This window comes from Xenopus laevis, chromosome 3L (assembly GCF_017654675.1).
Source record: "Xenopus laevis strain J_2021 chromosome 3L, Xenopus_laevis_v10.1, whole genome shotgun sequence".
Lineage (NCBI taxonomy): Eukaryota > Metazoa > Chordata > Amphibia > Anura > Pipidae > Xenopus > Xenopus laevis.
In genome coordinates this window covers 48026878-48054184 of record NC_054375.1, presented here as the reverse complement: position 1 = coordinate 48054184, position 27307 = coordinate 48026878, and the positions used below count along the sequence as shown (strand labels likewise).

The 27307-nt window shown below is 39.0% G+C and overlaps 2 protein-coding genes across 2 annotated transcripts; one reads left to right on the top strand and one right to left on the bottom strand.

Annotated features, from left to right (window-relative positions):
• The first annotated feature begins 966 nt into the window (after nucleotides 1–966).
• On the top strand, nucleotides 967–10712 carry pcyox1l.L (prenylcysteine oxidase 1 like L homeolog). The gene is made up of 6 exons (XM_018252148.2): nucleotides 967–1149; nucleotides 2833–3039; nucleotides 4088–4262; nucleotides 5615–5826; nucleotides 7160–7300; nucleotides 9400–10712. The coding sequence occupies exons 1-6, from the start codon at nucleotides 1041–1043 to the stop codon at nucleotides 10056–10058; spliced, it is 1503 nt and encodes a 500-aa protein (XP_018107637.1). The 5' UTR covers nucleotides 967–1040; the 3' UTR covers nucleotides 10059–10712.
• A 7653-nt stretch (nucleotides 10713–18365) lies between these two features.
• Nucleotides 18366–26180, bottom strand: LOC108710938 (interleukin-17B-like). The gene is made up of 3 exons (XM_041586194.1): nucleotides 25963–26180; nucleotides 22126–22460; nucleotides 18366–18616 (listed from the first exon to the last, which is right to left on the bottom strand). The coding sequence occupies exons 1-3, from the start codon at nucleotides 25981–25983 to the stop codon at nucleotides 18370–18372; spliced, it is 603 nt and encodes a 200-aa protein (XP_041442128.1). The 5' UTR covers nucleotides 25984–26180; the 3' UTR covers nucleotides 18366–18369.
• Nucleotides 26181–27307: the final 1127 nt, after the last annotated feature.

Genomic DNA, 27307 nt, shown 5'->3' with positions numbered 1-27307 from the left:
AACAGGTTGCACCACCATGGGTGTGTCTTAAAAATGACAAAGATTTGGGTCCCAGGAAGCTTATGTGTCACAAGGTAGAGCACAGGTGTGATCCAGATGGGATCCAATAGTGTACCTGGGTGTACCGTTTGATTGACCAAACTAGGCAAACATTTTTGGCCAAATTGGACTGTACTACATTAGACAATGGTAATAGGGCCAGTAACAACGGCAGGAGATTTTGTAAAATGCTGCAAATATAATAAAAGTGGATAGGCTACTGTTTACATCTGTTATTCTCCCTACAATGAGAAAAAGTCTATCCCGTTAGGGCAGAGACACACGGGGAGATTAGTCACCAGGTGACAAATCTCTTCTTCAGGGCGACTAATCTCCACAAACTGCCTTCCCGCCGGCAAGAATGAAAATTGCCGGCGGGATGGCACTCAGAGCACTTCGTTTTCCGAAGTCGCCTGAAATTTCCTCGTGAGGCAATTTTCATTCTAGCCGGCGGGAAGGCAGTTTGGGGAGATAAGTTGCCCCGAAGAAGAGGAAATTTCTAATCTCCACGAATCTGAACGTGTGTCTCTGCCCTTAATGTAATAAAAAGCACTAAGTTCGCCCATTAGCAGTAAGTTCCCATAGCAACCAATAAGATGGTTGCTTTTAAACGGGTGAGTGGTAAATACTACCTGCTGATTGGTTGCTATGGGTTACTGCCCATAGGCAAATTTCGTGCTTTTTATTACATAACCTATTTGACTTAATCTCATGGGATTCTAGTAGAAAGCAGAGAAATTGTGGGATGAAAAAAAGGCACAATACATAAAGTACTAGATATACCGCCGGCCCAGTCTTACATTATAGTATTATTTATGTTATAAAGGTTTTGGCCGAGCAACACAGCATCATATGCGTTGTTATGATTACATTGACTAGGCGAACACAGAGTTTGCACTTCAAGCCTCACTTTCGAATGAATCGCTTGTGACGTCAAGAGTGTGTTCCAGGCCTCTGTCTGGAGTGAATGGCTTGACAGGCGAAGATGCTGTGAGAGCGCTATGGCTTCCGAAGGTTCCATCCACCACACAATGTTCCTGCTTGTCGTGTTACCCGCTCTTCTCTTTCATCTTGGCGCCGGTCAGCCGCCAGAGTCTCCGGGCAGGATCGGTAATTGGATGAGTTGTGCAAGGGTTGTACTGTTATTTGTAGGGCTTAGACAATACCCACATGAGCCATACTGTGCAGCGTGCGATAGTGCAGCTGAGGCTGCTGGGAGTTGTAGTTACACGAACAGAAACGTCAGAGGCTGCAATTCCCTTGAGGTTTACCAACAGACTGGCAGGACTTTTTCAATAATAAATATGCCTCAATACGGTCTTGTTGAAAAGGTGGGCTGGGTGCGTGTAGATTTAGAAGAATCTCGTTGATTGACTACACTTACCATTGCTCATATCTGCCATTAAGAATGCATTAAGTCACTGTGTATGGCATTATTCATGTGAAAAACGACTGGCCTTCCTAGCTGTCTTTTCAATTATAAAGAGATGAAACTTTTTTTACATCTATCATAATATTGCCTTTGAAAGCAACTTTGCCATAAAGTACAATGCTTTTACATCACCTGTCTGATGTTCCTGTATGAGGCGTCCTGGCTGCCATATTTGTGCAGGAGGAGTCCGTAAGCATTTTAATGACATTGCCATTGACAATCCTTCTTGCCTGTTTTGTCAGTAAAAGAGCGGCCAGGTATTTTATAGTGGACAAATTGTGGCAGAGGTCCCTTAGGTTGCAGAATGGATTACGTTAGATTCTCATGCTCAGCTTTAGCCTGTGTACCCCATGCATAGCCTGATATCTAATGATCCCCAATCAGATATGTGTCTGGAAAGCAATCATTTTGATGCCATACATACAACAATCACCTGCTCACTTATTCAAGACATGACGTATTGCTTAACTAATCTCTGTTCTCCAGTGGGTCTGTGCCCACATGAATTGAGACTTAAGCCGTATGCAATAAAATATTGTTGATCAATTTTTATTATTTTCCGAGTTGGCTCTCTTTGCCGTGGTTCCTAGAGGGAACCATGTTTACACACGCGTTGCAAACATACAAACTGCACCACAAGCAAAATAGACTTAAAACATATGTATCCATCATTTAGTTGTTTAAAGGGGAACAATCGCGAAAATTAAAATTTTAATACACAAGACACTTTCTAAAAACAATCCATTAAAAATTCTGTGCCGTTTAAGTTAGTCTTCAGTATCTCAATCTACACAACCTGTCACTCTTCATGCTTAGGTCCAGGTCCGATTCTGATTGACAGTTAGGTCTAATACGTCTTTTAGTTGGGGCTTCCTTTGTTAGCAGTAAGGATGCACCGAATCCACTTTTGGATTCAGCTGAAACCCCCGAATCCTTCACTAAAGATTCTGCCGAATACCGAACCGAATCCAAATCTTAATTTGCACATTTTTTACTTCCTTGTTTTGTGACAAAAAGTCACACGATTGACCTCCCCATCCCCAAATTTGCATATGCAAATTAGGATTTGGTTGGGCCGGGCAGAAGGATTTGGCTGAATCTGAATCCTGCTGAAAAAAGCTGAATCCCGAACCGAATCCTGGATTCGGTGCATCCCTACTTAGCAGAATAACTCAAATAACCAACTCCAGCAGAAACAAAAAGTAACAAAATAACAGACTCTGGCAAACACTCTGCATGCAGAGAAACAGGATTTCCTATTTTAAAAGTTACAAAATAGCTTTATCACTTGGACAATTGGAATGATAGAAACAAACATTCTATTTAGCAAAGTAAGATTCTCCTTTATTTCTTTCTTCTAGCTGTGATTGGTGCTGGCATTGGGGGTTCCGCAGTCACCCATTTCCTACAACAGCAGTTTGGGGCCCAGGTGCAAATTGATGTATATGAAGCAGATAGAGTTGGGGGTCGCCTGGCAACGACAACAGTGAATAACCAGCAGTATGAATCGGGCAGCGCCTCTATCCACTCCCTGAATCTCCACATGCAAGGCTTTGTCAAGCTTCTCGGTAAGTGTACTGACTGCAGAAATCATAAGCGCGGTTTATTTAAATAATTGGAACTGAGGTATGGGATCCCTTATCCAGAAAACCTGTTATCCAGAAAGCTCTGAATTACAGTCCATTGTAAGCAATTGATTTTAATGTTTTCTCTGTAATAATAAAAGAGTAGCTTATACTTGATGGTAACTAAGCAGCACAAATCCATATTGGTGACAGAACAATCCCATTGGGTTTATTAAACGTTTAAATTATTTTAAAGGGGTGGTTCACCTTTAAGTTAACTTTTAGTAGCAACTTTTCAATTTGTCTTTTTTTTCCTTTTTATAGTTTTTAAATTATTTGCCTTCTTCTGCTAACTGTTTTCAGCTTTCAAATGGGGGTCACTGACCCCATCTTAAAACAGATGCTCAGTAAAGCTACAAATTAATAGTTACTGCTACTTTTTATTACTCTTCTCTCTATTCAGACCCTCTCCTATTCATGTTCCAGTCTCTTATCATTGCATGGTTCCCGTGTAATATGGGCCATAGCAACCAGATTGCTGAAATTGCAGACTGGAGAGCTTCTGAATAAAGAGCTAAATAACGCAAAAACCATAAATAATAAAAACCAATTGCAAATTATCTTAGAATATCACTCACTGCATCATACTAAAAGTTTATTTAAAGGTGGACAACCCCTTTAGGCAGACTTAGGGTATGGAGATTCAGATTAGGGAAAGATCCCTTATCCAGAGAACACCAGGTCTGGAGCATTCTGTATAATGGACCCTATACCTGTATATGAGCAAACCATATAGTGTTCAATCACAAACCATTAAAGTGTTCATAAAATCTCACTACAGAAGAGCACTTCCAGTGGTTATATAAATATAAAGTAGATATATATATAATTAGAAGGGTTTTTGAACAATGATTTTCTCTTTTAAACATTATATATTTTTTTTATAAACAATTGCTTAATTACTAAAAACTAAAAGTAAATTAGTGAAATGATTACATTTGGGCATTCAGATTTTTTTTTTGCGTAACCAATCTCTTTTCCTACCACCTAGGTCTTAAGCACAGGAAGGAGGTTGCTGGAAAAAATGCAATTTTCAGTGGAGAACATCTGGTCCTAGAAGAGACAGATTGGTACCTCCTAAATCTCTTCCGCCTTTGGTGGCATTATGGGATCAGTTTCCTGCGACTGCAGATGTGGGTGGAAGAAATCATGGAGAAATTTATGAGGTATTGAAATATGTAAAGGAGAAGGAAAGGTTAAAACTAAGTAAGCCTTATCAGAAAGGTTCACCTAAATATACCAGTAAACCTTCAAAGTAATGCTGCTCTGAGATCTCTGTCAAAAGATACACTGCATTTCTCTCCTTCTATTGTGTACACATGGACTTCTGTATCAGACTTCCTGCCTTCAGCTTAAACTTTCAGGCGTGAGCATGCTCAGTTTGCTCCTCTCCCCTCTTCTCTGCTGTAATATGAGCCCAAAACTATAAGTGAGCAGGGAGAGACTCAGGCAGGAAGTGATGTCACACCAAGCTAATACTGCAGCTGCTACCCTAAAAAATCAGAGAGCTTCTAGAGCTTTTTACACAGGTATGGTAAAACATTCTACAGAATAAATGTAGCATTCTAGCTTGCACTATTGCAGCTAATCTATTGGCAATGAATTGCCTCCGTAGCTGTCCTTCTCCTTTAAACACCTCCATGCATATCGTCATTTCCAGATGACCAGAGCTCACACTTTCTACAAGACTTATCTCTCCCTCTTCCCTGCCAATTATCCCATAGTTCTTCTCATGATAGTGCACTTGGGGTCTAATTTATGCATTTCGTTTTTTTTTAAATTCACAAAGTACAGGTATGGGACCTGTTATCCAGAATACTTGGGACCTGGGGGTTTATGGATAATGAATCTTTCCATAATTTGAATCTTCATACCTTAAGTCTACTAGAAGATTGTGTAAACATTAACTAAACCCAATAGGCTGGTTTTGCTTCCAATAAGGATTAATTATATCTGAGTTTGGATCAAGTACATGGTACTGTTTTATTATTACAGAGAAAAGGGAAATCATTTTTAAAAATTTGGATTATTTGGATAAAACGTAGTCTACGGGAGAGGGCCTTTCCATAATTCGGAGCATTCTTGATACCTGTATACAAATTCCAAGTCCTTCATTCTCCTAGTGTATTTTTCCGCTATTTGTTTTACCATCTGTCCTGTTGAATTTTTAGAAAAGCCAATCTCCTGTATTTACATAAAGACAACATGGAGTAAAATAAAACAATTAAAGTTCAGATAAGGTTTTTATGTAGCTCCATCCCCACAGAATATGCTAGCACTAGCCCCTAAAGAGCTTTCCCCACACTGCTAGCCCAACTAGTAACTATGAAAGTATAAAATGCTTCAGGGAGCCTATTATTATTATTGTGGTGGGTGTACAAGCAGCGGCTGCAAATGTCTTTGCAATGTTTAACAGATTATCATTTGTTCTTAAAGTTCTATGCCTGAGTAGGATATTTATCTATAGTTGAACATTTCACTACATATTCATCCATTTTTTTTTGTTCTTGTTCCGTAGGATTTATAAATACCAAGCTCATGAATATGCCTTCTCCACCACGGAGGAGTTACTGCGCTCTCTGGGAGGAGAGCATTTTGTGAACATGACCCAGAAGTCTGTGGCAGAATCTCTGCAAGGGATTGGTGTGTCTCAGAGATTTATTGATGATGTCATCAGTGCAGTTATAAGAGCCAGCTATGGACAGTCAGTAGCAATTCCTGCGCTTGTGGGTAAGTCATGAACAAGACGCCAAGCATTTCTACGCCATTTTACTTCAATGATATCAACAGTCTATTTAAGTAACATTAATAATGCTTATTTATTATATGTATGAATTTTAAGCTAAAATAAAAAAAATGATGATGGTTGGGATCATTTTCCTACAAACAACTGCCTGGAGTTGAGGCCTCTTTTATTTTTTTTTCTTAGGCTAGGGCCATACTATATCAGTCTATGTGGCACTATTGGATAGGATAGGCTATATAGGATAGGATATTGCTGTGCGATCAGCAGTTTTTCAGATGTATTTAAGATCAGGACTTGGGCTCATCAATTAACAATGGACATATTTACTCTTGTGCTTTTTAGAAATGATAAAAATATTACTTGGAATTTCACACCGTAATTTAAAATGACTTATCTCATAGCTGTGGCACTAAACTAAGTAGGCAGTGCTCATGTTTCTGTCTAAGTTATACCAGTTTGAGCCACTAGAGAGTGCTACAGGCTAAAGAGCGACGTTAGCTTTACCTTTAGGCACTAAATGGCGCTACAAGCTGAAGCATATATATATATATATACGGTCAAAGATTCAATATCCAATTAAATTGAAATGTAGAGCCAGTGATGTGGATCCACTAGAATAGCATTTTGGTTGAGGTGAGGATGTGAAAATAATGAATTTAAATGTCTGTATCAGATTGTTTGGTAATCTGGTATAATAATACACCCTCACTCAGAAGAGTAAAATGTGACCCTTACTACAGCTTTCATCACCCATTAAACGGTTAACATTTTTTTATTATTAGTGGTTTTTGAGTTATTTATCCTTTTAAGCAGCAGTTCTCCAGATTGCTATTTAAGCAATCTGGTTGCTAGGGTCCAAAAACCCTAGCAACCATGCATTGATTTGAATAAGAGACTGGAATATAAAAAGGAGAGGCCTGAATAGAAAGATGAGTAATAAAAAGTAGCAATTACAATACTTTTGTAGCAGAGCGTTTGTTTTTTAGATGGGGTCAGTGACCCCCATTTGAAAGCCGGAAGTAAGAAAAAGAAGGGAAATAATTCAAAAACTATAAAAGATAAATAATGAAGACCAATTGAAGAGTTGCTTAGAATTAGGCATTATATAACATACTAAAAGTTAACTTAGGTGAACCACCCCATTAACCCGTGTATGTATGTATGTATGTATGTACGTACGTATGTATGAAATCCTGGACCCTTGCCGTTTATTAGGGTAAACTAAAGCTTTTTTGTGCCTGCTCCTGTAGACTTCGAATGCAAAAAGCTGTAGTCATTGCAGAGGACCCCCCTTCTTTTTTTCCCCCTCACCTACAGGAGCCATGTCTTTAGCTGGAACACCAGGGAACATGTGGGCTATAGAAGGAGGCAACAAGTTGGTGTGTTCAGGACTGCTAAAGATGACAAAAGCTAATGTGATCCATGGGAAGGTGATTGCCATATGCCTGCACAACTCAGGTACGGTGTGCTCGGCTTTGTGTTCTGTGTACACATTTATCTATTTATTTTAGGGATGCACCATATTCACTTTTTGGATTCTTCCGAACCCTCCGATTTCTTCGTGAAAGATACGGCCGAATACCGAAATTTGCATATGCAAATTAGGGGTGGGAAGGGGGAAAACATTTTTTACTTCCTTGTTTTGTGGCAAAAAGTCAAGCAATTTCCCTCTCTGGAATCGGATTCGGTTCAGCCGGCAGAAGGGTTCGACCGAATCTGAATCCTGCTGAAAAAGGTTGAATCTTGGCCGAATCCGAAACCGAATCCTGGATTCGGTGCATCCCTAATTTATTTATTTTAGGCATTATCTATCCTCTGTACCATTGAATTTACTGTATGTATTAATAGAGACGACGTTAGATATTATGCATCATGCTTTTGCTCTTTGCTTACAACTTCTGTGCACACTGGACAAAATAAAGATCTGGATTTGTCTCTTTGTGCAGCAAATGATGGCTGGATGTTTGATTTTACATGCTTCCTAAAATAGTCCAAAACCGAAAAATTTACTTATCTTTTAGTTGTGCCAGCCCAGTAATCAGTACATTTCCTGGTTTGGTCAGAAACACTTAAAACCCACAAATCCGCAGTCTCCCTGGAGACCTGGCAGGCAGTCTGACTACATTGCAGTCTAGTGTTTTTTTGGCATCCTTCCTCGTTCACGGCAAAGACATTTTCATTTTAGCCTTCTATTTTCAGATTTGCTGAAGACAGTAGAGTCAAAGCACATTAATTGATTACTATTACTTCTCGGCATTATGCACCTTTATGCATTTAATGTACGAGGTAACTGTTACTGTGCCACAGAAAATATATTTTCCTATCTTCTAATCTAAAAAACTAGAATTCATTTCTATTTAAAGGGGTTGTTTACATTTTGCAATTGGTTTCATTTTTTAGCATTTGTGGTTTTTGAGTTGTTGATGATTTTAAGCAACAGCTCTCTCTTGCTATTTAAAGGGATACTGTCATGGGAGAACATATTTTTTTCAAAACACATCATTAAATAGTGCTACTCCAGCATACTTCTGTGCTGAAATCCAATTCTCAAAAGAGCAAACAGATTTTTTTTTATATTCAATTTTGAAATCTGACATTGGACATTGTCAGTTTCCCAGCTGCCCCAGTCATGTGACTTGTGCCTGCACTTTAGGTTGGAACTACTTTCCGGCAGGCTGTTATTTCGCCTACTTAATGTAACTGAATCAGTCTCAGTGGGACCTGGATTTTACTATTGAGTGCTGTTCTTAGATCTACCAGTGAACTGTTATCTTGTGATATCACTTCAACTTGCAGTAAAGAGTGACTGTAGTTTATCAGAGCACAAGTCACATGACCTGGGGCAGCTGGGAAACGGACAATATGTCTAGCCTCATGTCAGATTTCAAAATTGAATATAAAAAAATCTGTTTGCTCTTTTGAAAAATGGATTTCAGTGCAGAATTCTGCTGGAGCATCACTATTAACTGATTCATTTAAAAAAAAAAAAACATGTTTTCCCATAACAGTATCCCTTTAAGCAGTCTGGTTGCTAGGGTCCAGATTACCCTACCAACCATGCACTATATTGAATTAGAGACTGGAATATGAATAGGGGAGGACCTGAATAGAAATATGAGCAATAATAGAACATTTGTAGCTTTACAGAGCATTTGTTTTCAGATGGGGTCAGTGACCTCCATTTGAAAGCTGGAAAGAACCAGAAGAAAACGGCAAATAATTTTAAAAAAACATAAAAAATAAATAATGAAGATCAATTGAATCAAGTTGCTTAGAATTGGCCATTGACTATATCAGAAATGTTTTCAAATTAAATGATGCACCAGTAGCTTTTTTTTTTTTTGTCCATTTACTACATCTGTAGAAAGGATTTCCAACTCTCAGAATAATAACATCACCGTGAGGCTAATCCAATATACCATTCCCATCCCTGAGTGAATGTGTGCACTTAACCTACTCGGGGTAAAGCGATTCATAGCAATAAACTTGAAAACAGAATAATGCTGTATGCTTAAAAAATTGTTCTGGGCCTAACGGGTATATCCGCTTCCTTATAGAAAAACGGCCAGTGTATGAAGTACAGTATGAACAAGAGGACTCGATTGGTTCTGATTTTTATGACCTGGTGATCATTGCTGCTCCCTTGCACAAGGCTGGCTACCCAATCTCTTTCCTGAACTTTCAGCTTCCTATACAACAACCGAATGGCACTTACCATCGTGTGGTCTCCTCCGTTGTCCATGGCTACCTCAATTCCTCCTTTTTCGGTTTCCCAGATCCAAAGCTTTTTCCCTTTTCCAGTATCTTGTCAGTGGAGAGCCCAGACTCAAGCTTCCACAGCCTAGAGAGCCTTTGCCCAGTCAACGTGTCTGTTGGTTTCCGCCGCAAACCCCCTCAAGAAGCGGCAGTTTGGCGTGTGCTGTCAGCTCATCCTCTCGACAGAAAGGAGTTAAAGACATTATTTAAATCCTACTATTCTGTGCAGGTAGTAGAATGGCAGGCATTTCCAAGTTATGGGTCCTCGCAGTCCTTACCTCAAATAATAATGCACGATGGACTGTATTACTTAAGTGGAGTAGAATGGGCTGCCAGCTCTGTGGAGATGAGTGCCGTGGCTGCTAAGAATGTGGCCCTCTTAGCCTTTAATCGCTGGTATGAGCTCAATGAGAAAATAGACCAGCCTGACTTGATGCACAAACTGAAAACGGAACTGTAAAAAATTGTAATTTCCTGTTGTAAATATGGCACTGAGAACAGAACAGTGGACATAAGCGAGCATGAAACAAAGCTTTCATTTCACTGTATAAAGAAGGCAATGATTTAAGGCAGTCACTGGGATTAAGGGTGGATTGTCCCTAGGAAAAGAACCTTTTTTTGCACTAGAACGAGAAAATGCCTTTTTTTTGCACTTGAACAAGAAATCACACACTGTAAAGGAACGGTTCAGTGTAAAAATAAAAACTGGGTAAATAAATAGGCTGTGCAAAATAAAAAATGTTTCTAATATAGTTAGTAGTGATGTGTGGGTCAGGTTTTTCTTACCCACACCCTCCCATCGCCCAACTTCTGGGTTTCTTTTATAGACTCGCGCCGACCCTCCCAGCCGATGACATCACAAAAGGGGCCAGGCCAGAGGAGCGTATCTATAAAAGCTCAACCCGGAAACCGGCTTTTGGAAGGAGCGTGCAAGGTCCTGCTGGTATCGAGCCGTCCTGCACATTACTAATAGTTAGTTGTTAGTAATGTTAGGCTGGAGTCTAACAGAACAGAAAACTACTTCCTGCTTTTCAGCTCTCTAACTCTGAGTTAGTCAGCAACTTGAAGGGGGGCCACATGGGACATAACTGTTCAGTGATTTTGCAATTGATGCTCAGCATTCAGCTCAGATTCAAAAGCAACAGTTATGACCCATATGACCCCTCTTCAAGTCACTGATTGGTTACTGTCTGGTAACCAATCAGTGGAAATCAAGAGAGCTGCAAAGCAGGAGGTAGTGTTCTGGCTATTATGTTACACTCCAGCCTTTATACATTACATTTTTGGCTAACTATATTATTTTTATTTTGCACAGCCTATCTATTTACCCAATTTTTATTTTTACACTGAACAATTCTTTTAAAGCCGCTTTCCTTGGCCATTTTCAGATAACATCAATGTACAAAGAAACTAATGGTAGAGACTGTTACAGAAATGTTCATGATGTTTGGTGCTAAACATATCTCACAGAAGGTTTCATGGACGACTGAGTGCCTAGGACATGCCTTGCTTACACTGCATTTCCAATAGTAAAATCATTTCAGTTGACTTTTTTGGTAATGTAACCCCATGTTACACCTCGCCGTGTATGATCCTTAGCAGAAACAAATGTTTGTTTTAAAAAAATGCATCATGTATCTTTGTGCATAAAACCACTGTGCATGTTTGCAGGTACAGGTATGGGATCCATTATCTGGAAACCCGTTATCCAGAAAGCGCTGAATTGCAGAATGGCCGTCTCCCATAGACTCCATTATAATTAAATATTCCAAATTTTAAAAACGATGTCCTTTTTCTCTGTGGTAATAAAACAGTACCTTGTACTTGATCCAAACTAAGATATAATGAATCCCTATTTGAAGAAAACCCAGCCTATTGGGTTTATTTAATATTTACATGATTTTCTAGTAGACTTAAGGTATGAAAATTACAGAAAGATCTGTTATATGGAAAACCCCAGGTTCCGAGCATTCTGGATAACAGGTCCAATACCTGGACCAGAGCCAGACCTATGGGTATGTAGCAGATGCATCTGCAGCAATTTTTTTTTAAAAAGGAGGGGGGGCAAATCTTGTAATGGTTTATTACTATGTTATTGGTCACATCTAATTATATATTAATAACAGTTATGCTTTCATTAAAAAAAAATGCTGCTCCATCTATGGCTTTTAAAATGGCTTTTCCTCTCTGCAACCATGACACTTGCAAATGGGTGATATATGGGGTTCATAGAGAAGAGGCTTGTTCGAATTTTGAATGTTTTTTTTGGCTACTTCGACCTTCGACTACGGCTTCGAATCAAACGATTCAAACTAAAAATCGTTTGACTATTCCACCGTTCGATAGTCGAAGTACTGTCTCTTTAAAAAAAAAAAAACTTCGACCCCCTAGTTCGCCACCTAAAACCTACCGAAGTCAATGTTAGCCTATAGGGACGGTCCCCATAGGCTTTCCAAATATTTTATGGTCGAAGAAAAATCGATCGATCGATGGATTTTTTTTTTTGGAACGAATTGCGGTAAATCGTTCGACTTCGATATTCGAAGTCGAAGGATTTCAATTCGGCAGTCGAATTTTGCCCCTTAATATAAGCTTCCTCATACCGAAATAAGAAACTTTCTAAATACAATCAATGAAAAATTCTGCATTGTTTCTGAAATAATCACGTTTATATTCACTATTCCTCTCTCAGCATCTGTTTCTCTTCATTCTGTCTTCATGCAGCAGTTGGGTGCTGCATGAGGACAAAATGAAGAGAAACAGATGCTGAGAGAGGAATAGTGAAGATCAACTTATTATTTCAGAAAACGGTACAGAATTTTTAATTGATTGCATTTAGAAAACTTCTTATTTCAGTATGCTGAAGCTTATGTTAAATTTTCACTATAGTTCCCCTTTAATAATATGTATTTTTTTCTGATACCTTGGTCTTTTATCTGGCATCTTTTCTGGTTTTGCCCTGCGGTTCACAGGTTACCATTTGATGCAAAGAGCAACTTCGAACAAGGAATCCCCAGTGGGTATGTGGTCAAACTACTGCTGTCAAAATTGTGTCTCTTAGAAACTGACCGGAGTGTGTGGGAAGCATTACAAGAGGCTGCAGTTGTCCGGTAACAATCACTGCAGCTCCTGAAGTGGCGTGTGACATTCACTGGAGGTTACGGCAAGCTGCATTCAGCAATTGTGGTAAGATCTGTTCTGTTTACCCAGATCTTTCTGTAACTTTTCCTTTAACATTTAGTATCTAGGGTTGAGGTGCTCAGACTCTTAAAGGAATTGTTTAGTGTAAAAATAAAAACTGGGTAAATAGATAGACTGTGCAAAATAAAAAATGTTTCTAATTTAGTTAGTTAGCCAAAAATGTAATGTATAAAGGAAGGTTGGAGTGACTGGATGTCTTAACATAATAGCCAGAACACTACTTCCTTTTCAGCTCTCTTGGTTTCCACTGATTGGTTACCAGGCAGTAACCAATCAGTGACTTGAAGGGGGGGCACATGGGTCATAACTGTTGCTTTTTTGAGCTGAATGCTGAGGATCAATTGCAAACTCACTGAACAGTTACTGTATGTCCCATGTGACCTCCCTTCAAGCCACTGACTAACTCAGAGTTAGAGAGCTGAAAAGCAGGAATTAGTGTTGTGTTCTGTTATACACTTGTAAGACATCCACTCACTCCAGCCTTTATACATTACATTTTTATCTATTTACCCAGTTTTTATGTCTACACTGAACTGATTCTTTAAAGGAAAACTATACCCCCAAAATGAATACTTAAGCAACAGATAGTTTATATCAAATTGAATGACATATTAAAGAATCTTACCAAACTGGAATATATATTTACATAAATATTGCCCTTTTACATCTCTTGCCTTGAACCACCATTTCGTGACTCTATCTGTGCTGCCTCAGAGATCACCTGACCAGAAATACTACAACACTAACTGTAACAGGAAGAAGTGAGGAAGCAAAAGGCAGAACTCTGTCTGTTAATTGGCTCATGTGACCTTACATGTGGTTTGTTTGTGTGCACAGTGAATCGTACGATCTCAGGGGGCGGCCCTTATTTTTTAAAATGGCAATTTTCTATTTATGATTACCCAATGGCACATACTACTAAAAAAGTATATTATTATGATAATGGTTCATTTACATGAAGCAGGGTTTTACACATGAGCTGTTTTACTCAGTATCTTTTAATAGAGACCTACATTGTTTGGGGGGCATAGTTTTCCTTTAAGGGTCAGACCCCACTTTACACATCTACATTTGATTCGGTGCAGATATATGAAAATATGGTCCTAACCATTATTATTATTATTATTGTTAACATGTATCTATGAAACGCCAACATATTCCACGGCGTTGTACAATAAGTGGGTGTGTACATTAAACATACAAAAAAAAACAAATTAACCAATTCAAGAGGCAAAGAGGGACCTGACTAATAGAGCAGGATGTGCAAATAAGCATTTACCCCCACATTTCACCCTAACTGTCCTTCAGAAAAGACCCTCCTTTTTTGGGGTTCTAAGGGGACCAGCCCCACACTTTGGAGACCCTTGATCTTGGGTGCTGTATAAAAATTTTTGCTATTGCCCATTGTATAATGTGCTTTGGAGTATTAAAACGACATTAGCTAGATTGTTGTCACTTTTTGATTGGATCATGTGAGCACAACTCCACCTGTCTTTATATTTTTGTTTATTCTTATGATTGGGAACTGTCCTACCGGTCTCCTTGGGAAGTATTTTAAATCAAATCTCTTCCAACAGCTAATGAAAAGGTCATGCTGTAATAAATATGAGAATGCTTTATTTTATATATTGATTGATCATCTGAGTGACCCAAAGCCTCCTATTTCCCTCACATTGATATAACCTTGGGTTAAACCATAGGATCTTTTTCCAGGCAGAGTCTGGGAATCATCAGTGGTTTCCATTTCCTGTTTTATCCATTCATTTAAACAGCGGAACAATCTCAGAAATATAACTTTCAGCTGTCACTGCCAAATGGATTTAGCACAAAAAAAACCCCACAAATTCAGTAGAAAAACGAAAGGCTACACAGGCAGCACTGACTTCTGTTGTTCATGAATGCAGTTATACAGATTAGGTTGGCTACACTAAACCCAGTACCTTTTGAAGTGTAAGATCGGACAGGGTTAGAATACAGTGTGGGTATTGAATAGTCACACGCTAAGTGGGGTTAATATTTTTGGTAAGGTTTTTATGAGATTTAAAAGTCTATTTTGCTGGATTAATAAAACACTCATGCTGTAAAAATACGCCTCGCTCTATCCAAACTGATCAAAAGCCTTGGTTCAGGACAGTTCAACTTCAAGTTATCTTTTAGGGGCCCATTTACGTAGTTCGAGTGAAGGAATAGAATAAAAAAAACTTCAAATTTCGACGATCGAATTGGCTACTTCGACTTTCGACTTTGAATCGAACGATTCGAACTAAAAATCGTTTGACTATTCGACCATTCGATAATTGAAGTACTGTCTCTTTAAAAAAAACTTGGACCCCCTACTTCGCCACCTAAAACCTACCGAGGTGCAATGTTAGCCTATGGGGAAGGACCCCATAGGCTTCCTAGCAATTTTTTGGTCGAAGAAAAATCGTTCAATGGATTAAAATTTTTCGTTCGTACTATTTGCGGTAAATCCTTCAACTTCGATCTTCGAAGTCGAAGGATTTACATTCCGCAGTTAATTAACCCTCGATATTTGACCATATGTAAATTTACCCCTTAGTATGTTATAGAATTGCCAACAACATTTCAATTGGCCATCATTATTTATTTTGTATAGTTTTTAAATTCTTCTTCTATGCAGTTTTTAAATGGGGGTCACTGACCCTTTCCTAAAACAAATTCTCTGTAAGGCTACATATTCATTGTTACTACTACTACTACTACTACTACTACTACTACTTTTTTTTACTTGTCTTTCTATTCAGGACTCTCCTATTCATATTCCAGTCTCTAATTCAATATAGTGCACGTTTGCTAGGGTAATCTGGACCCTAGCAACCAGATTGCAGAAAGTGCAAACTGGAGAGCTGCTGAATAAAAAGCTAAATAACTCAAAAACCATAAATAATAGAGATTGAAAACCAATTACAAATGGTCTCAGAATGTCATTCTCTACATCATACTAAAAGTTAACTCAAAGGTGAGCAACTCCTATAATGCCTTTTCCACTTGTTGCAGGATTAATAACTACATCCCACTACAGCCTTTTGCTCATAACTAGAATGATGATTAGCGTGTCAGCTATTCAGCCATAGTTCCAAGAATTATCTAGGACAGCAAATAAGTGTTCATCCCAAAACTCACCCTAACTGACCTTAGACTTCAGCTTTCAACAGGAATCTATAGGCCTTATTCCCAAATCTCACACTCCCTTGCTATCAGGCTGAGCCCCTCCCCCACCCTTTGGGGTCTATGTATCATACTGTGTAAAATACACTACCCGAACTCCAGATTTGATGTTATTTTTTTTTTATTGTACACCACTTCATACCTTGCATAATCCAAGTCAATATATATTCTGTTTTTTTTTTTGTGTGAGCAATTTATTGCCTTTTTTTTAGACAACATGATAAATAGGCCGGCCCCAAGAAGTGACACTTTAAAATATATCTATGGCCGTGTTCTATGCTTTCTGCTGTAATATACTGAGAAATATCCAACTGCAGTGACTCTTAACTGCAGGGAATATATACAGTCTTGTCAAACAAAAGACATAAAACATATTAGACATGTACGTGACAATTACAATGTTACGTGTACGTAACATTTATTTCTATTTCTATATCTGTTCTGGGGATTTTTTCAGTTTTTTTGCTCTTGTCTGAAAGACTTCCTTGGACTGAAAGGTTTTTGTGATCATATTTCCCAGTGGTAAGTGGATGGTAAGACTTGTTAGGTCCTATATGGGTCACAAATACTAAGTTAAAGGGGTGGCTCACTTTCAGTTAAATGGCTCATTCTAAACTACCGTTCAACTGACCTTCATTTTTTATTTTATAGTTTTTTAATTATTTGCCTTCCTCTTCTGACTCTTTCCAGCATTCCAATGGGGTTCAGTGACTCTATCCAAAGGCTACAAATGTATTGTTATTGTTACTTTTTATTACTCACCTTTCTATTCAGGCCTCTCCTATTCATATTCCAGTCTCTTATTCTAATCACTGCATGGTTACTAGGGTCATTTGGACCCCACCAACCAGATTGCTGAAATTTCGAACAGGAGAGCTGCTGAATAAAAAGCTAAATCACTAAAAAAAACCACATATAATAAAAAATGAAAACCAATTGCAAATTGTCTCAGAATATCACAGGACATCATATACATCAGATCTCTACATGATACTAAAAGTTAGTTTAGGAGTGCCAGACCCAAACCTTCTTGACCGCTTTCAGCACACCAAAAATTGCCACAAACTCGCATCCATAAACTGGGTTGTGAAACTTACAGGTTCCTGTTTTTGAATCGGGAATGTTGGAAGTGAATAGGGGTAACAGTCAGGCCCGACTTGGAAATCTGTAGATTCTGGCAAATGTCAGAGGGGCTGCTGTAAGATGCCATAGACAGTCACTATTTATTGGACCAATAGGAGGCTGTTTGGGCCTCATTGTACTTGAAATGCGAGGACCCGTTTTCAGCGCCGATTCTAATGAAAGCACCGCCTGAAGAGGCTCCTGCAATGCCGCCCCCCCCTCCCGGCTTACCTGTCGGGAGCGGAGGCCGGAACACTAATGTGGAGAGCTCAATTGTGCTCTCTCGCAATAGTAAAGCTGAATTTCCGGTTTAAACCAGAAATTTGGCTATTAAAGGTACCAGGAGTGGCTTTTTGCCGCCCCTGGAAACCTCTCCGGCATTGCCGCCTGAGGCGAGTTTGTCAACTCGCCTCATTGGCGGAGCGCCCCTGCCTGTTTTGACAAGCATATTTATCAAGGATCGAATTTTGAATTCGTGATTTTTTTAAAATTCTCTTAAATTCGATATTTGACCAATCGAAATGTATTAATAAAATAGAGTTTTCTCAGCTTGGATGAATTGATTCAACTTTCAAAACTCGAATCGAAAGTGATTCGAATTAGAACAATACGGTCAGAGTTTTTCTCTCCGAAAATAAAACCTCAAATGTCAGGAAGGCTGCAAACATCACCAAATTGATCCCTGGATTCAATTCGAATTAAAACTCGAATCGAGTTTGGAAAATTCACAATTTGAATTTGAGAGTTTTGACCAAGATTAGAATAAGAATAAATCTGCCCCTCAGCCTGAACTTGGTAACATGTTCTCTAAAAACCACAGACAAGCAGTTTTTCACTCGTAACTTTATTGAATTAAGACTTTTTATTGGATGAAGATGAACGCTACTGTATATAACAGACTCGATGTTGGTGGGAGGCTTTGCTAACATGCTACAATTCTGTTACATCACAAACCTAAACTTTTGCTTGAAACAGAAATACTAAGTAGGTTTAACTAGGGAACTGACAGTTTGTAGCCTGATGCTCAGGGGTCTCTGTGTATAAAACATAGGGAAGAGGAAAACTTTATAGAGAAAAAGCTGATCTAAGTATTGGCTCATGCCTGATGGAGCTCAAAAACTGTGCTTTCCTAGTTTATGTTAATATATGTGCCGGGCTGTGTGGGTGGCTTCAAGTCTGCTGTAGGAATGTGGGTGCTGTGTAATTCTGATATTCCATATAAAGAATTTAGTGCAAATGTAACAGACAAAGGGAGGCTCTCAGAATATACAGGTGCAGCCCACGGCTATGTTCTCCATGACTGCCACGTACTCTTTGTGGCACTTCTTCCGTCTCCGTGGCCTGATGCTTCCCTCGCACAGCCGCCTCCGCACAGGGATCTTGCTGTAGATGGGAATACTGGTCATACTGAAATCCTCCATCATGGTGAAAGGGTTAACACAGCCTGTGCATAGGCACCGTGCTTCTGGAATATCCACTGGAATGCGATTTTCATCATGATTTATACTGGGTGGAAATAGAAGCGGATATTCCTGTTAGGACTCAACACATCCAAGCAATCTAGCAACGAAGGATTGAAAATAGATTATAAATGAAGTGAGGAACTGTGGGCCAGTGGTGTTAATTCAGATTCAGCGGCTAACAGGGACTAGTGGGAGTTGATTTTCCAAAATTACAGAAATATCCCTTATCCCAGAATACTTGGGATCTGGGGCTTTCCGGATAATGTATATAACAGACTCAATGTTCCTCCTGTGTAGTACAGGTATGGGACCTGTTTTCCAGAATACAATGAAACCTGGGGCTTTATGGATCTTTCCGTAATTTGGATTTCTTCATACCATAAGTCTACTAGGAAATCATGTGAATATTAAATAAACCCAATAGGCTGGTTTTGCTTCTAGTAAGAATGCATTATATTTTAGTTGGGATCAATTACAAGCTACTGTTTTATTATTACAGATACAAAGGAAATCGTTTTTAAAAATTTGGATTATTTGGATAAAATGAAGTCTATGGGAGATGGCCTTGGAGCATGCTGGATAACAAGTTTCCCAATAACGGATCCCATACCTGTTCTATCTAACACCCCAGTCCTCATGGTGTTGCTCTACAAAATTACTACATGTATAGAACCTGTTATCCCAGAATGCTTGGGATTTGGGGGTTTTCTGGATAACAGGTCCTAGTATTCGGCCGAATCTTTCCCAAAGGATTCGGGGGTTCGGCCGAATCCAAAATAGTGGATTTGGTGCATCCCTATAATTTTGTGGGAGACACCATGAGGACTGGGGGTGTTAGATAGTACAGGTATGGGATCCGTTATTGGGAAACTATGGGGCCATCTCCCATAGACTTCCTTTTATCAAAATAATCCAAATTTTTAAAAATATTTTCCTTTTTTCTCTGTAATAATAAATCAGTACCTTGTCCTTGTTCCATACGTTGACTATGAAGTTAAACCGGTAGAGACTGTGAGCATACAGTGAGTCTGGAGGATAGGAGAAAGTTACTTCATCTGCAATTGCTGAAACCGTTTGAAGTGGATGATAGGGTTTCATACAACCCTTGCTAATGGTGAGGATGTTTTGAGAAAAAAGCTTACAGGGAGCTTGTTAGCGGGACTGCTTTCTTATCATCTTCACACCGCCTGACCAATAAATCATTATTATCTTATGTCTCTGACAACCACCTGGGCCTGTATGTCAGTGACTGGCATTCCCAGCATACAGTGCTCCCAAAATTCTACATGTATTCACATTCTCATCTTGCCATTCCAAGTGCACCCCAAACAGAAAGATGTGTGGCACTCCTACAAGAGGGGCTTACTAGGCTATTTAATGGGGCTGCAGCTGCCCAGGCTAATCCGGTCTCTTAATTTAGGTGTCTTAAGCCCTTGCTACTAAGTTACAAACTTTTCCCTCTAAACTTGATATTACTGATGTTTCCTTGGCACTGAGTGTCTTGATCTGATCCACTCTTCTAATTAGGTCTCTAGTACCTCCCTCACAAGGAAGAACTACCTCTACTAACGGAATAGCGGGAAAAGGGGCAATGTGACTAATGCTTGATGATCAAACAGTCTTTGGGAAGGCAATGTCTGTGCACTTTTAACTACTTATTTCCAGTAGCAAGCTTAGATCATATGGTAAAAGTAGGCTCATTCACATGGGGGCAAACCGATGTAGGGAACACCAGCTGAGAATTATATGGAGACTAGTGAGTACTAGATACAAAGGACACTTCACACATAGATATTATATGAGATCAAGGACTCTCTAACATATATAAAGATCTTGGAGTTTGTAACAATAAGTCACAATGTATGTATTATTAAAGTAACCAGATTTCCCCTTTTTTTTTTTGTTCTGTGAGTCTGGTTTACTAATAGACTAGTAGCACTTACTTCTTCTACTGAGCTGATGCTTTGGAAGCCCTAAAGGCCAGGATCCACCATATGAAGGTGACATGGATATGGAGACAAAGCCTAGTTTTTACCAGGGATTCAAAAAGTATTGGCCAATGTAAAAACATCAGTGATGCTGTATTTTACTAAGGCTATTCACAATAGTCCCAGCTGCCCACACACAGAAGAATAAATACAATAATAAAGAGGACAACCTTCAAACAGAATTGTTCTTAAATTGCTCACATGGCATGCATGTCCAGAACATGTCCAGTGTAAGCATAAGAACTATGGGCTAGATTCACCAAAGGATGAAGTGGCTAACACTACTGTCAATTTGCCAGCGTTACCATCCGGAGGGACATCATCTATTCATTAACAGGCACAGGCGCCAATTAGCTAGCAAAAGAGACCATCAATAGCGTTCATTCGCACTCTATCGCCTGCCGACTTTTCGTTCTGGCGAAAGACTGTTACTCCACAAATTCAGTAAAGTGCGGATTTTACTGAAAGTTACCTTTTGCCAGATATGACTTCAGACCAGGTGAAGTGCTAGATCTTCCTCAATCTTTTGTCACTTACATCGGAAAATGCATTAAGGTTCAAAGGTTTTTGAAGCGGGATTGCCTGCAAACGTCCTAACAAACTATTCCCCAGATATTTTACAGTGGGCTCATGTGTAGGGCATTATATTAAAGGGATACTGTCGTGGGAAAAAAAAAATTTTCCAAAATGAATCCGTTAATAGTGCTGCTCCAGCAGAATTCTGCACTGAAATCCATTTCTCAAAAGACCAAACAGATTTTTTTTTATATACAATTTTGAAATCTGACATGGGGCTAGACATTTTGTCAATTTCCCAGCTGCCCCAAGACATGTGGTAGATCTAAGAACAACACTCAATAGTAAAAACCCATGTCTCACTGAGACACATTCAGTTACATTGAGAAGGAAAAACAGCAGCCTGCCAGAAAGCATTTCTCTCCTAAAGTGCAGGCACAAGTCACATGACCATGGGAAGCTGGGAAATTTACAAAATGTCTAGCCCCATGTCAGATTTCAAAATTGAATATAAAAAAATCTGTTTGCTCTTTTGAGAAATGGATTTCAGTGCAGAATTCTGTTGGAGCAGCACTATTAACTGATTCATTTTGAAAAATTTTTTTTTTCCCATGACATTTATCCCTTTATTACGGTTCCCTGGACATTTGTAATAAAAAGGGGTAACTTCAAGCATTTGCAACAACATTTATAAAAAAGACCTCCACACAACTTTACATTACCTGCCCTATGCAAACTGAACTAAGCATAAAATCACTAGCGAATTTTCGCTAGGCACAAGCGAACGCTAGCGCATCTTCGCTAAAAATGCTCATACTGCCGAAGTAATGCTAGCGAAAAGTCACCAGCATTCGGCACCCAGGACAAAACTCAACATATTAGTGAATTGGCCTAGCCATAGCACATTTGCTGTAGGCAAACTAGTGTGAAGCTGGCGAAAATTCACCTGTTAGTGAATCTGCCCCTCTGTCTTTGAAGGTCATAATCTTTACTTTTTTCTATGGCCCTGTCTTTGTCCATAAAGTAGATTCCACTTCGTGAGACTCACCTGTAGGCCCAGGGGGAAAGGCTTCTCCTGTTAGAAAGCCAAAGTCTGAGACTGACTTCACAACGATTCCCAGATGGATTTGTGTTGTTTCTCAGCTGGCTCACCATTTCCATAAGGCTCTGCTCATAATCCTCCACCAAACTATATAACTGCGATGGAGCAAAAGAGTTTCCGCCTAAAACGGGATCAGGGGAAGCTTTGCCCTTTGCTCTGTCCTGAGCAGATCCGTGAATATTCTTTCCTTTCAAGTGACCTTTTTTTCTGCCTTTTGAAGGATTTGGAGCATCTGAGCTGAGGGTCTGAGCCACAAGTAGGGAGGCTGCAATCAAAATGAACTGAGAGGAAAGTCAACAGTAAATGAGAAAGTACTTTAACCAGACAATCATATACAATGTCCCAGCCAATACTGGTTCCATTTTGCTCCATGTGTTATGCCCACAGAATAAGGTGCATCTTGGGTATACAAACACCTCTTCATAATCTCACAACAGTTACAGTGTCAGAATGGGGAAATATGTCTTGGTCACTCAAGTATTGTGGAAACCTCTGAAGATACAGAAGACAAGTAGGCCAATATCTTCAGTATCCACAATCATTGATGGGTCAGTTACACAACAAGCACATGCAAGTTGACCTGGAAATAATGCATCTACAAGAATTCTCACAATGGGCCAGATTTTATTCAGAGAGAAAAAGTAACCTCATGGTTTAATCACATGAAAACTCATGGACGAGATTCAATTCGAGTAGAAAAAAACTCCTAATCCAGTTTTTTACCCTTAGACTGAGTTTTCACATGATAAACCATTGTAATTGAATTGCATCTAAGATTCAATCTCGTCCATGACTTTTCACGTGATAAACCTTTTTCTCAGTGAATTGTATCTAGTACAATGTTTGTCATGATAAATAATATTGCTGAAGGATATTAGAATTTCCTCAACCATTCAATTTGGTTTTATAAATTGTAGAAGGACCTTCTGTGTAATATATTGGCCCATGGTATAAAAAGAGATCTGGGTGGGAAACAAACAGGTATATTAAGTTGCTTTCCACTAATTCTGATAACTATCTTGGCTATCTCAAACTTGTGCCCCAAGCATGGGAAAATAGTCCAGACTTTGCTTTGCTGCATGCATCCATGGCTTGGTTTCTCCCTCTGAATCAGGTGATGAAACATCAGAGCAGGAGAAAGGACAGACCAGCAAACTTCAATCTGCACAAAATAAACCATGCAATGACATTTCCCATGCACTAAGGGGCTTGCATAAACATCCGTCAGAGGGACATTTGGAAAATAAAACAGCACACGCCACAACACCTTGTGTCCTGTAAGAAAGGACATCCTTTCCAATCATTTCCGCAAAAGGCTTTATAGATAAAGAAGCACAGACAAGAAAGAAAGGCCATATGTATATATATATATATATATATATATATATATATATATATATGTGTGTGTGTGTGTAGGCTGCACATGTAGTCCTGTGAGTGCCATCACTAATGACAAACCATATATATATATATACAGTGGTGTGAAAAACTATTTGCCCCCATCCTGATTTCTTATTCTTTTGCATGTTTGTCACACAAAATGTTTCTGATCATCAAACACATTTAACTATTAGTCAAAGATAACACAAGTAAACACAAAATGCAGTTTTTAAATGAGGGTTTTTATTATTTAGGGAGAAAAGAAATCCAAACCTGTGTGAAAAAGTAATTGCCCCCTGATCCTAATAACTGGTTGGGCCACCCTTAGCAGCAATAACTGCAATCAAGCGTTTGCGATAACTTGCAACGAGTCTTTTACAGCGCTCTGGAGGAATTTTGGCCCACTCATCTTTGCAGAATTGTTGTAATTCAGCTTTATTTGAGGGTTTTCTAGCATGAACCGCCTTTTTAAGGTCATGCCACAACATCTCAATAGGATTCAGGTCAGGACTTTGACTAGGCCACTCCAAAGTCTTCATTTTGTTTTTCTTCAGCCATTCAGAGGTGGATTTGCTGGTGTGTTTTGGGTCACTGTCCTGCTGCAGCACCCAAGATCGCTTCAGCTTGAGTTGACGAACAGATGGCCGGACATTCTCCTTCAGGATTTTTTGGTAGACAGTAGAATTCATGGTTCCATCTATCACAGCAAGTCTTCCAGGTCCTGAAGCAGCAACACAACCCCAGACCATCACACTACCACCACCATATTTTACTGTTGGTATGATGTTCTTTTTCTGAAATGCTGTGTTACTTTTACGCCAGATGTAACGGGACGAGCACCTTCCAAAAAGTTCAACTTTTGTCTCGTCGGTCCACAAGGTATTTTCCCAAAAGTCTTGGCAATCATTGAGATGTTTTTTAGCAAAATTGAGACGAGCCTTAATGTTCTTTTTACTTAAAAGTGGTTTGTGCCTTGGAAATCTGCCATGCAGGCCGTTTTTGCCCAGTCTCTTTCTTATGGTGGAGTCGTGAACACTGACCTTAATTGAGGCAAGTGAGGCCTGCAGTTCTTTAGATGTTGTCCTGGGGTCTTTTGTGGCCTCTCGGATGAGTTGTCTCTGCGCTCTTGGGGTAATTTTGGTCGGCCGTCCACTCCTGGGAAGGTTCACCACTGTTCCATGTTTTTGCCATTTGTGGATAATGGCTCTCACTGTGGTTCGCTGGAGTCCCAAAGCTTTAGAAATGGCTTTATAACCTTTGAAATTGAACTCAGGTGTGATAAACCACAGTTAAGTTATTTTTTAACAAGGGGGGCAATCACTTTTTCACACAGGCCCATGTAGATTTGGAGTTTTTTTTCTCCCTTAATAACGTAAACCTTCATTTAAAAACTGCATTTTGTGTTCAATTATGTTATCTTTGACTAATAGTTAACGGTTTTTGATGAGCAGAAACATTTAAGTGTGACAAACATGCAAAAGAATAAGAAATCAGGAAGGGGGCAAATAGTTTTTCACACCACTGTATAGATATATATATATATATATATATGAGCTTTGTTAAAAAAAAAAAATATATATATATATATGTAAGGATATGTGTTATCCTTGAGAAAAAGCACAGTTGGTGTTCGAAAGGTGATTTTTTTCAATACATCTTGATTTTCTCACAAGTATTCCCGTCGAGTGCGGTACTATGTCACTATATATATATATATATATATATATATATATATATATATATATATATATATATATACATATATATACATATATACATACACACATACACATGCATATACTCACATGGAAAAACATACTCAGGGGGTTACTTACTGAACTCCGAATGCCATAAAACCGTAAAATTTGTGTTTTTTAGTGTAAAGTCCAAATTTTTAGTGGGAAAAAATAAAACCCGAATTTTTTTAGGATCTATTATACCCTGAGGATGGAAAAAGCCTGAGTCTGAAAATCCAGAATCTCAGATCTGTCGAGGTTGCATATAAGTCAGTGGGAGAAGTCCCAAAGATATTTTGATCTGCGCTGGGTTTCGTGCAAAAATCCGAAGATTTCCTGGTTTTCGGCCAAAAATCTGGTTTTCTGGAGTTTTCAGGTGTAAAGTCCAAAAAAATCTGGATTTTTCTGAATTTTATTCAGAAAGTTTATTGATAAATAAGGAGAAAAAACCTGTACGGATTTGGTTTGTTTTCAGAAAATATTGAGAAAAATTCCAACTTTGATAAACGGGCCTCTCCGTGTCAGCAGAGTATCCTTCATACACTCAAATTAAAACCAATGCCAATCCAATCTTATCACTAGCAAATTATTTACACCCACTACACACTGCTAAAAGGTACTTTCCTGAGGTCATGTATTATATATGTATATTATACAGAAAACTTACCAGTCTATAGGAGCCAAACATTGTGAAACGCGCAGGGCTTCCAAGCTAGGGGTAGACTTCTCCAGCTGACACAAAATATATTCACAGTGTGTGAGGACATCAAATTCACCTTAAGAGAGTCCCTGTAACTGGGCAGGGCGGCATCCAATCACTTCCTTTGATTTTGTTTTATTTTCCCGTAAAGTTTCTGAATACAAGACTAGCAAAAGCCAGGTTGGGTCCCTTTCTCCTATTACTCTGCGTTGTTTTTGTTGGCCCTGAGTGTTGGTGCAGGTAGTGTGTTTGCAGTGCACAGCGGCTCCGTTCTCACACTCTGACTGATAGATAGGCACGTTTGTTGTTTGCTTGTTGGGAAACCCCGTCGAGACCGGAATCTCCTAATTAATAGAGATGGAGAAATGTGAAATTGTAATATTACCAGCTGCAGCCCGGGCAAAGGGTATCCCTTTACGCAATCTGTTCTGCTGCAGCTATATTAGGAATTGCATGAAGATCATTGTCAGCAAGTAAATGCTTTTAGTGTGTGTGTGACTTAGCCATGGGCTTGTCCATGCAAGCAGGGCTTGGGAGAAGCTGGTTGTCAGCAGAAGCAGTAGCAGAGTAGGGATTAGTCTGCCTATTCATGGTGTAGTATTATGTGATCTGTACGTTTATGGTGTGCCAGTTACCTCAGCATGCATAAGGCGCTGGGATTTATGGAGTATGTGAGTTATGTGTGCTTTAATACTTATATATAGAGTAGCCTATGTGCAGTATTGGCACTCTTACAGAAGGCATGTTGCTGTCTCTTTATCGTATTAAGAAAAGGATGTTCTTGCAGGAAATTCAGGGCACCTCTTATAAATGTTCAATTTAGCAAAAGTCACATTTTCTGCTGAGTTTCCAATGAAATAAATTTAAACGCAGGGATGGGATCCCTTATCCATAAATCCGATATCCAGAACACTCAGAAATATGGGAAGGCCATCTCCCATAGACTCCATTTTATCCAAATAATCCAAATTTTTTATTTCTCTGTAATAATAAAACAGTAGCTTGTCCTTGATCCAAACTAAGATATAATCAATCCTTACTAGAGGCAAAACCAGCCTATTGTATAAATTACTTTTTAGTATGACGATACCAATTACAGGTACACGAGTAAGCTGCATGAATACATATTGGTGGAAAAACAATCCTTTTGGGGTTTTTTTTTAACGTTTTAAATAGATTTTTAGCAAACATAAGGTATGATTATCCACACTATGGAAAGATCACTCATCTGGAAAACCCCAGGTCCTAAGCGTTCTGGAGAATAGATCCCATACCTGCAGATTAAGATGGAATCTGTAAATGGCAGAGGTGA

Coding starts and splice junctions, on each gene's coding strand:
- pcyox1l.L (XM_018252148.2), top strand. CDS start 1,041: ATGGCTTCCGAAGGTTCCATCCACCACACAATGTTCCTGCTTGTCGTG. Junction 1,150..2,832: donor AGAGTCTCCGGGCAGGATCG/GTAATTGGATGA, acceptor TCTTTCTTCTAG/CTGTGATTGGTGCTGGCATT. Junction 7,301..9,399: donor CATATGCCTGCACAACTCAG/GTACGGTGTGCT, acceptor GCTTCCTTATAG/AAAAACGGCCAGTGTATGAA.
- LOC108710938 (XM_041586194.1), bottom strand. CDS start 25,983: ATGTTTGGCTCCTATAGACTG. Junction 22,461..25,962: donor TGTTTGGCTCCTATAGACTG/GTAAGTTTTCTG, acceptor CTTTCCTCTCAG/TTCATTTTGATTGCAGCCTC. Junction 18,617..22,125: donor CTTTCCCCCTGGGCCTACAG/GTGAGTCTCACG, acceptor ATTTCCACCCAG/TATAAATCATGATGAAAATC.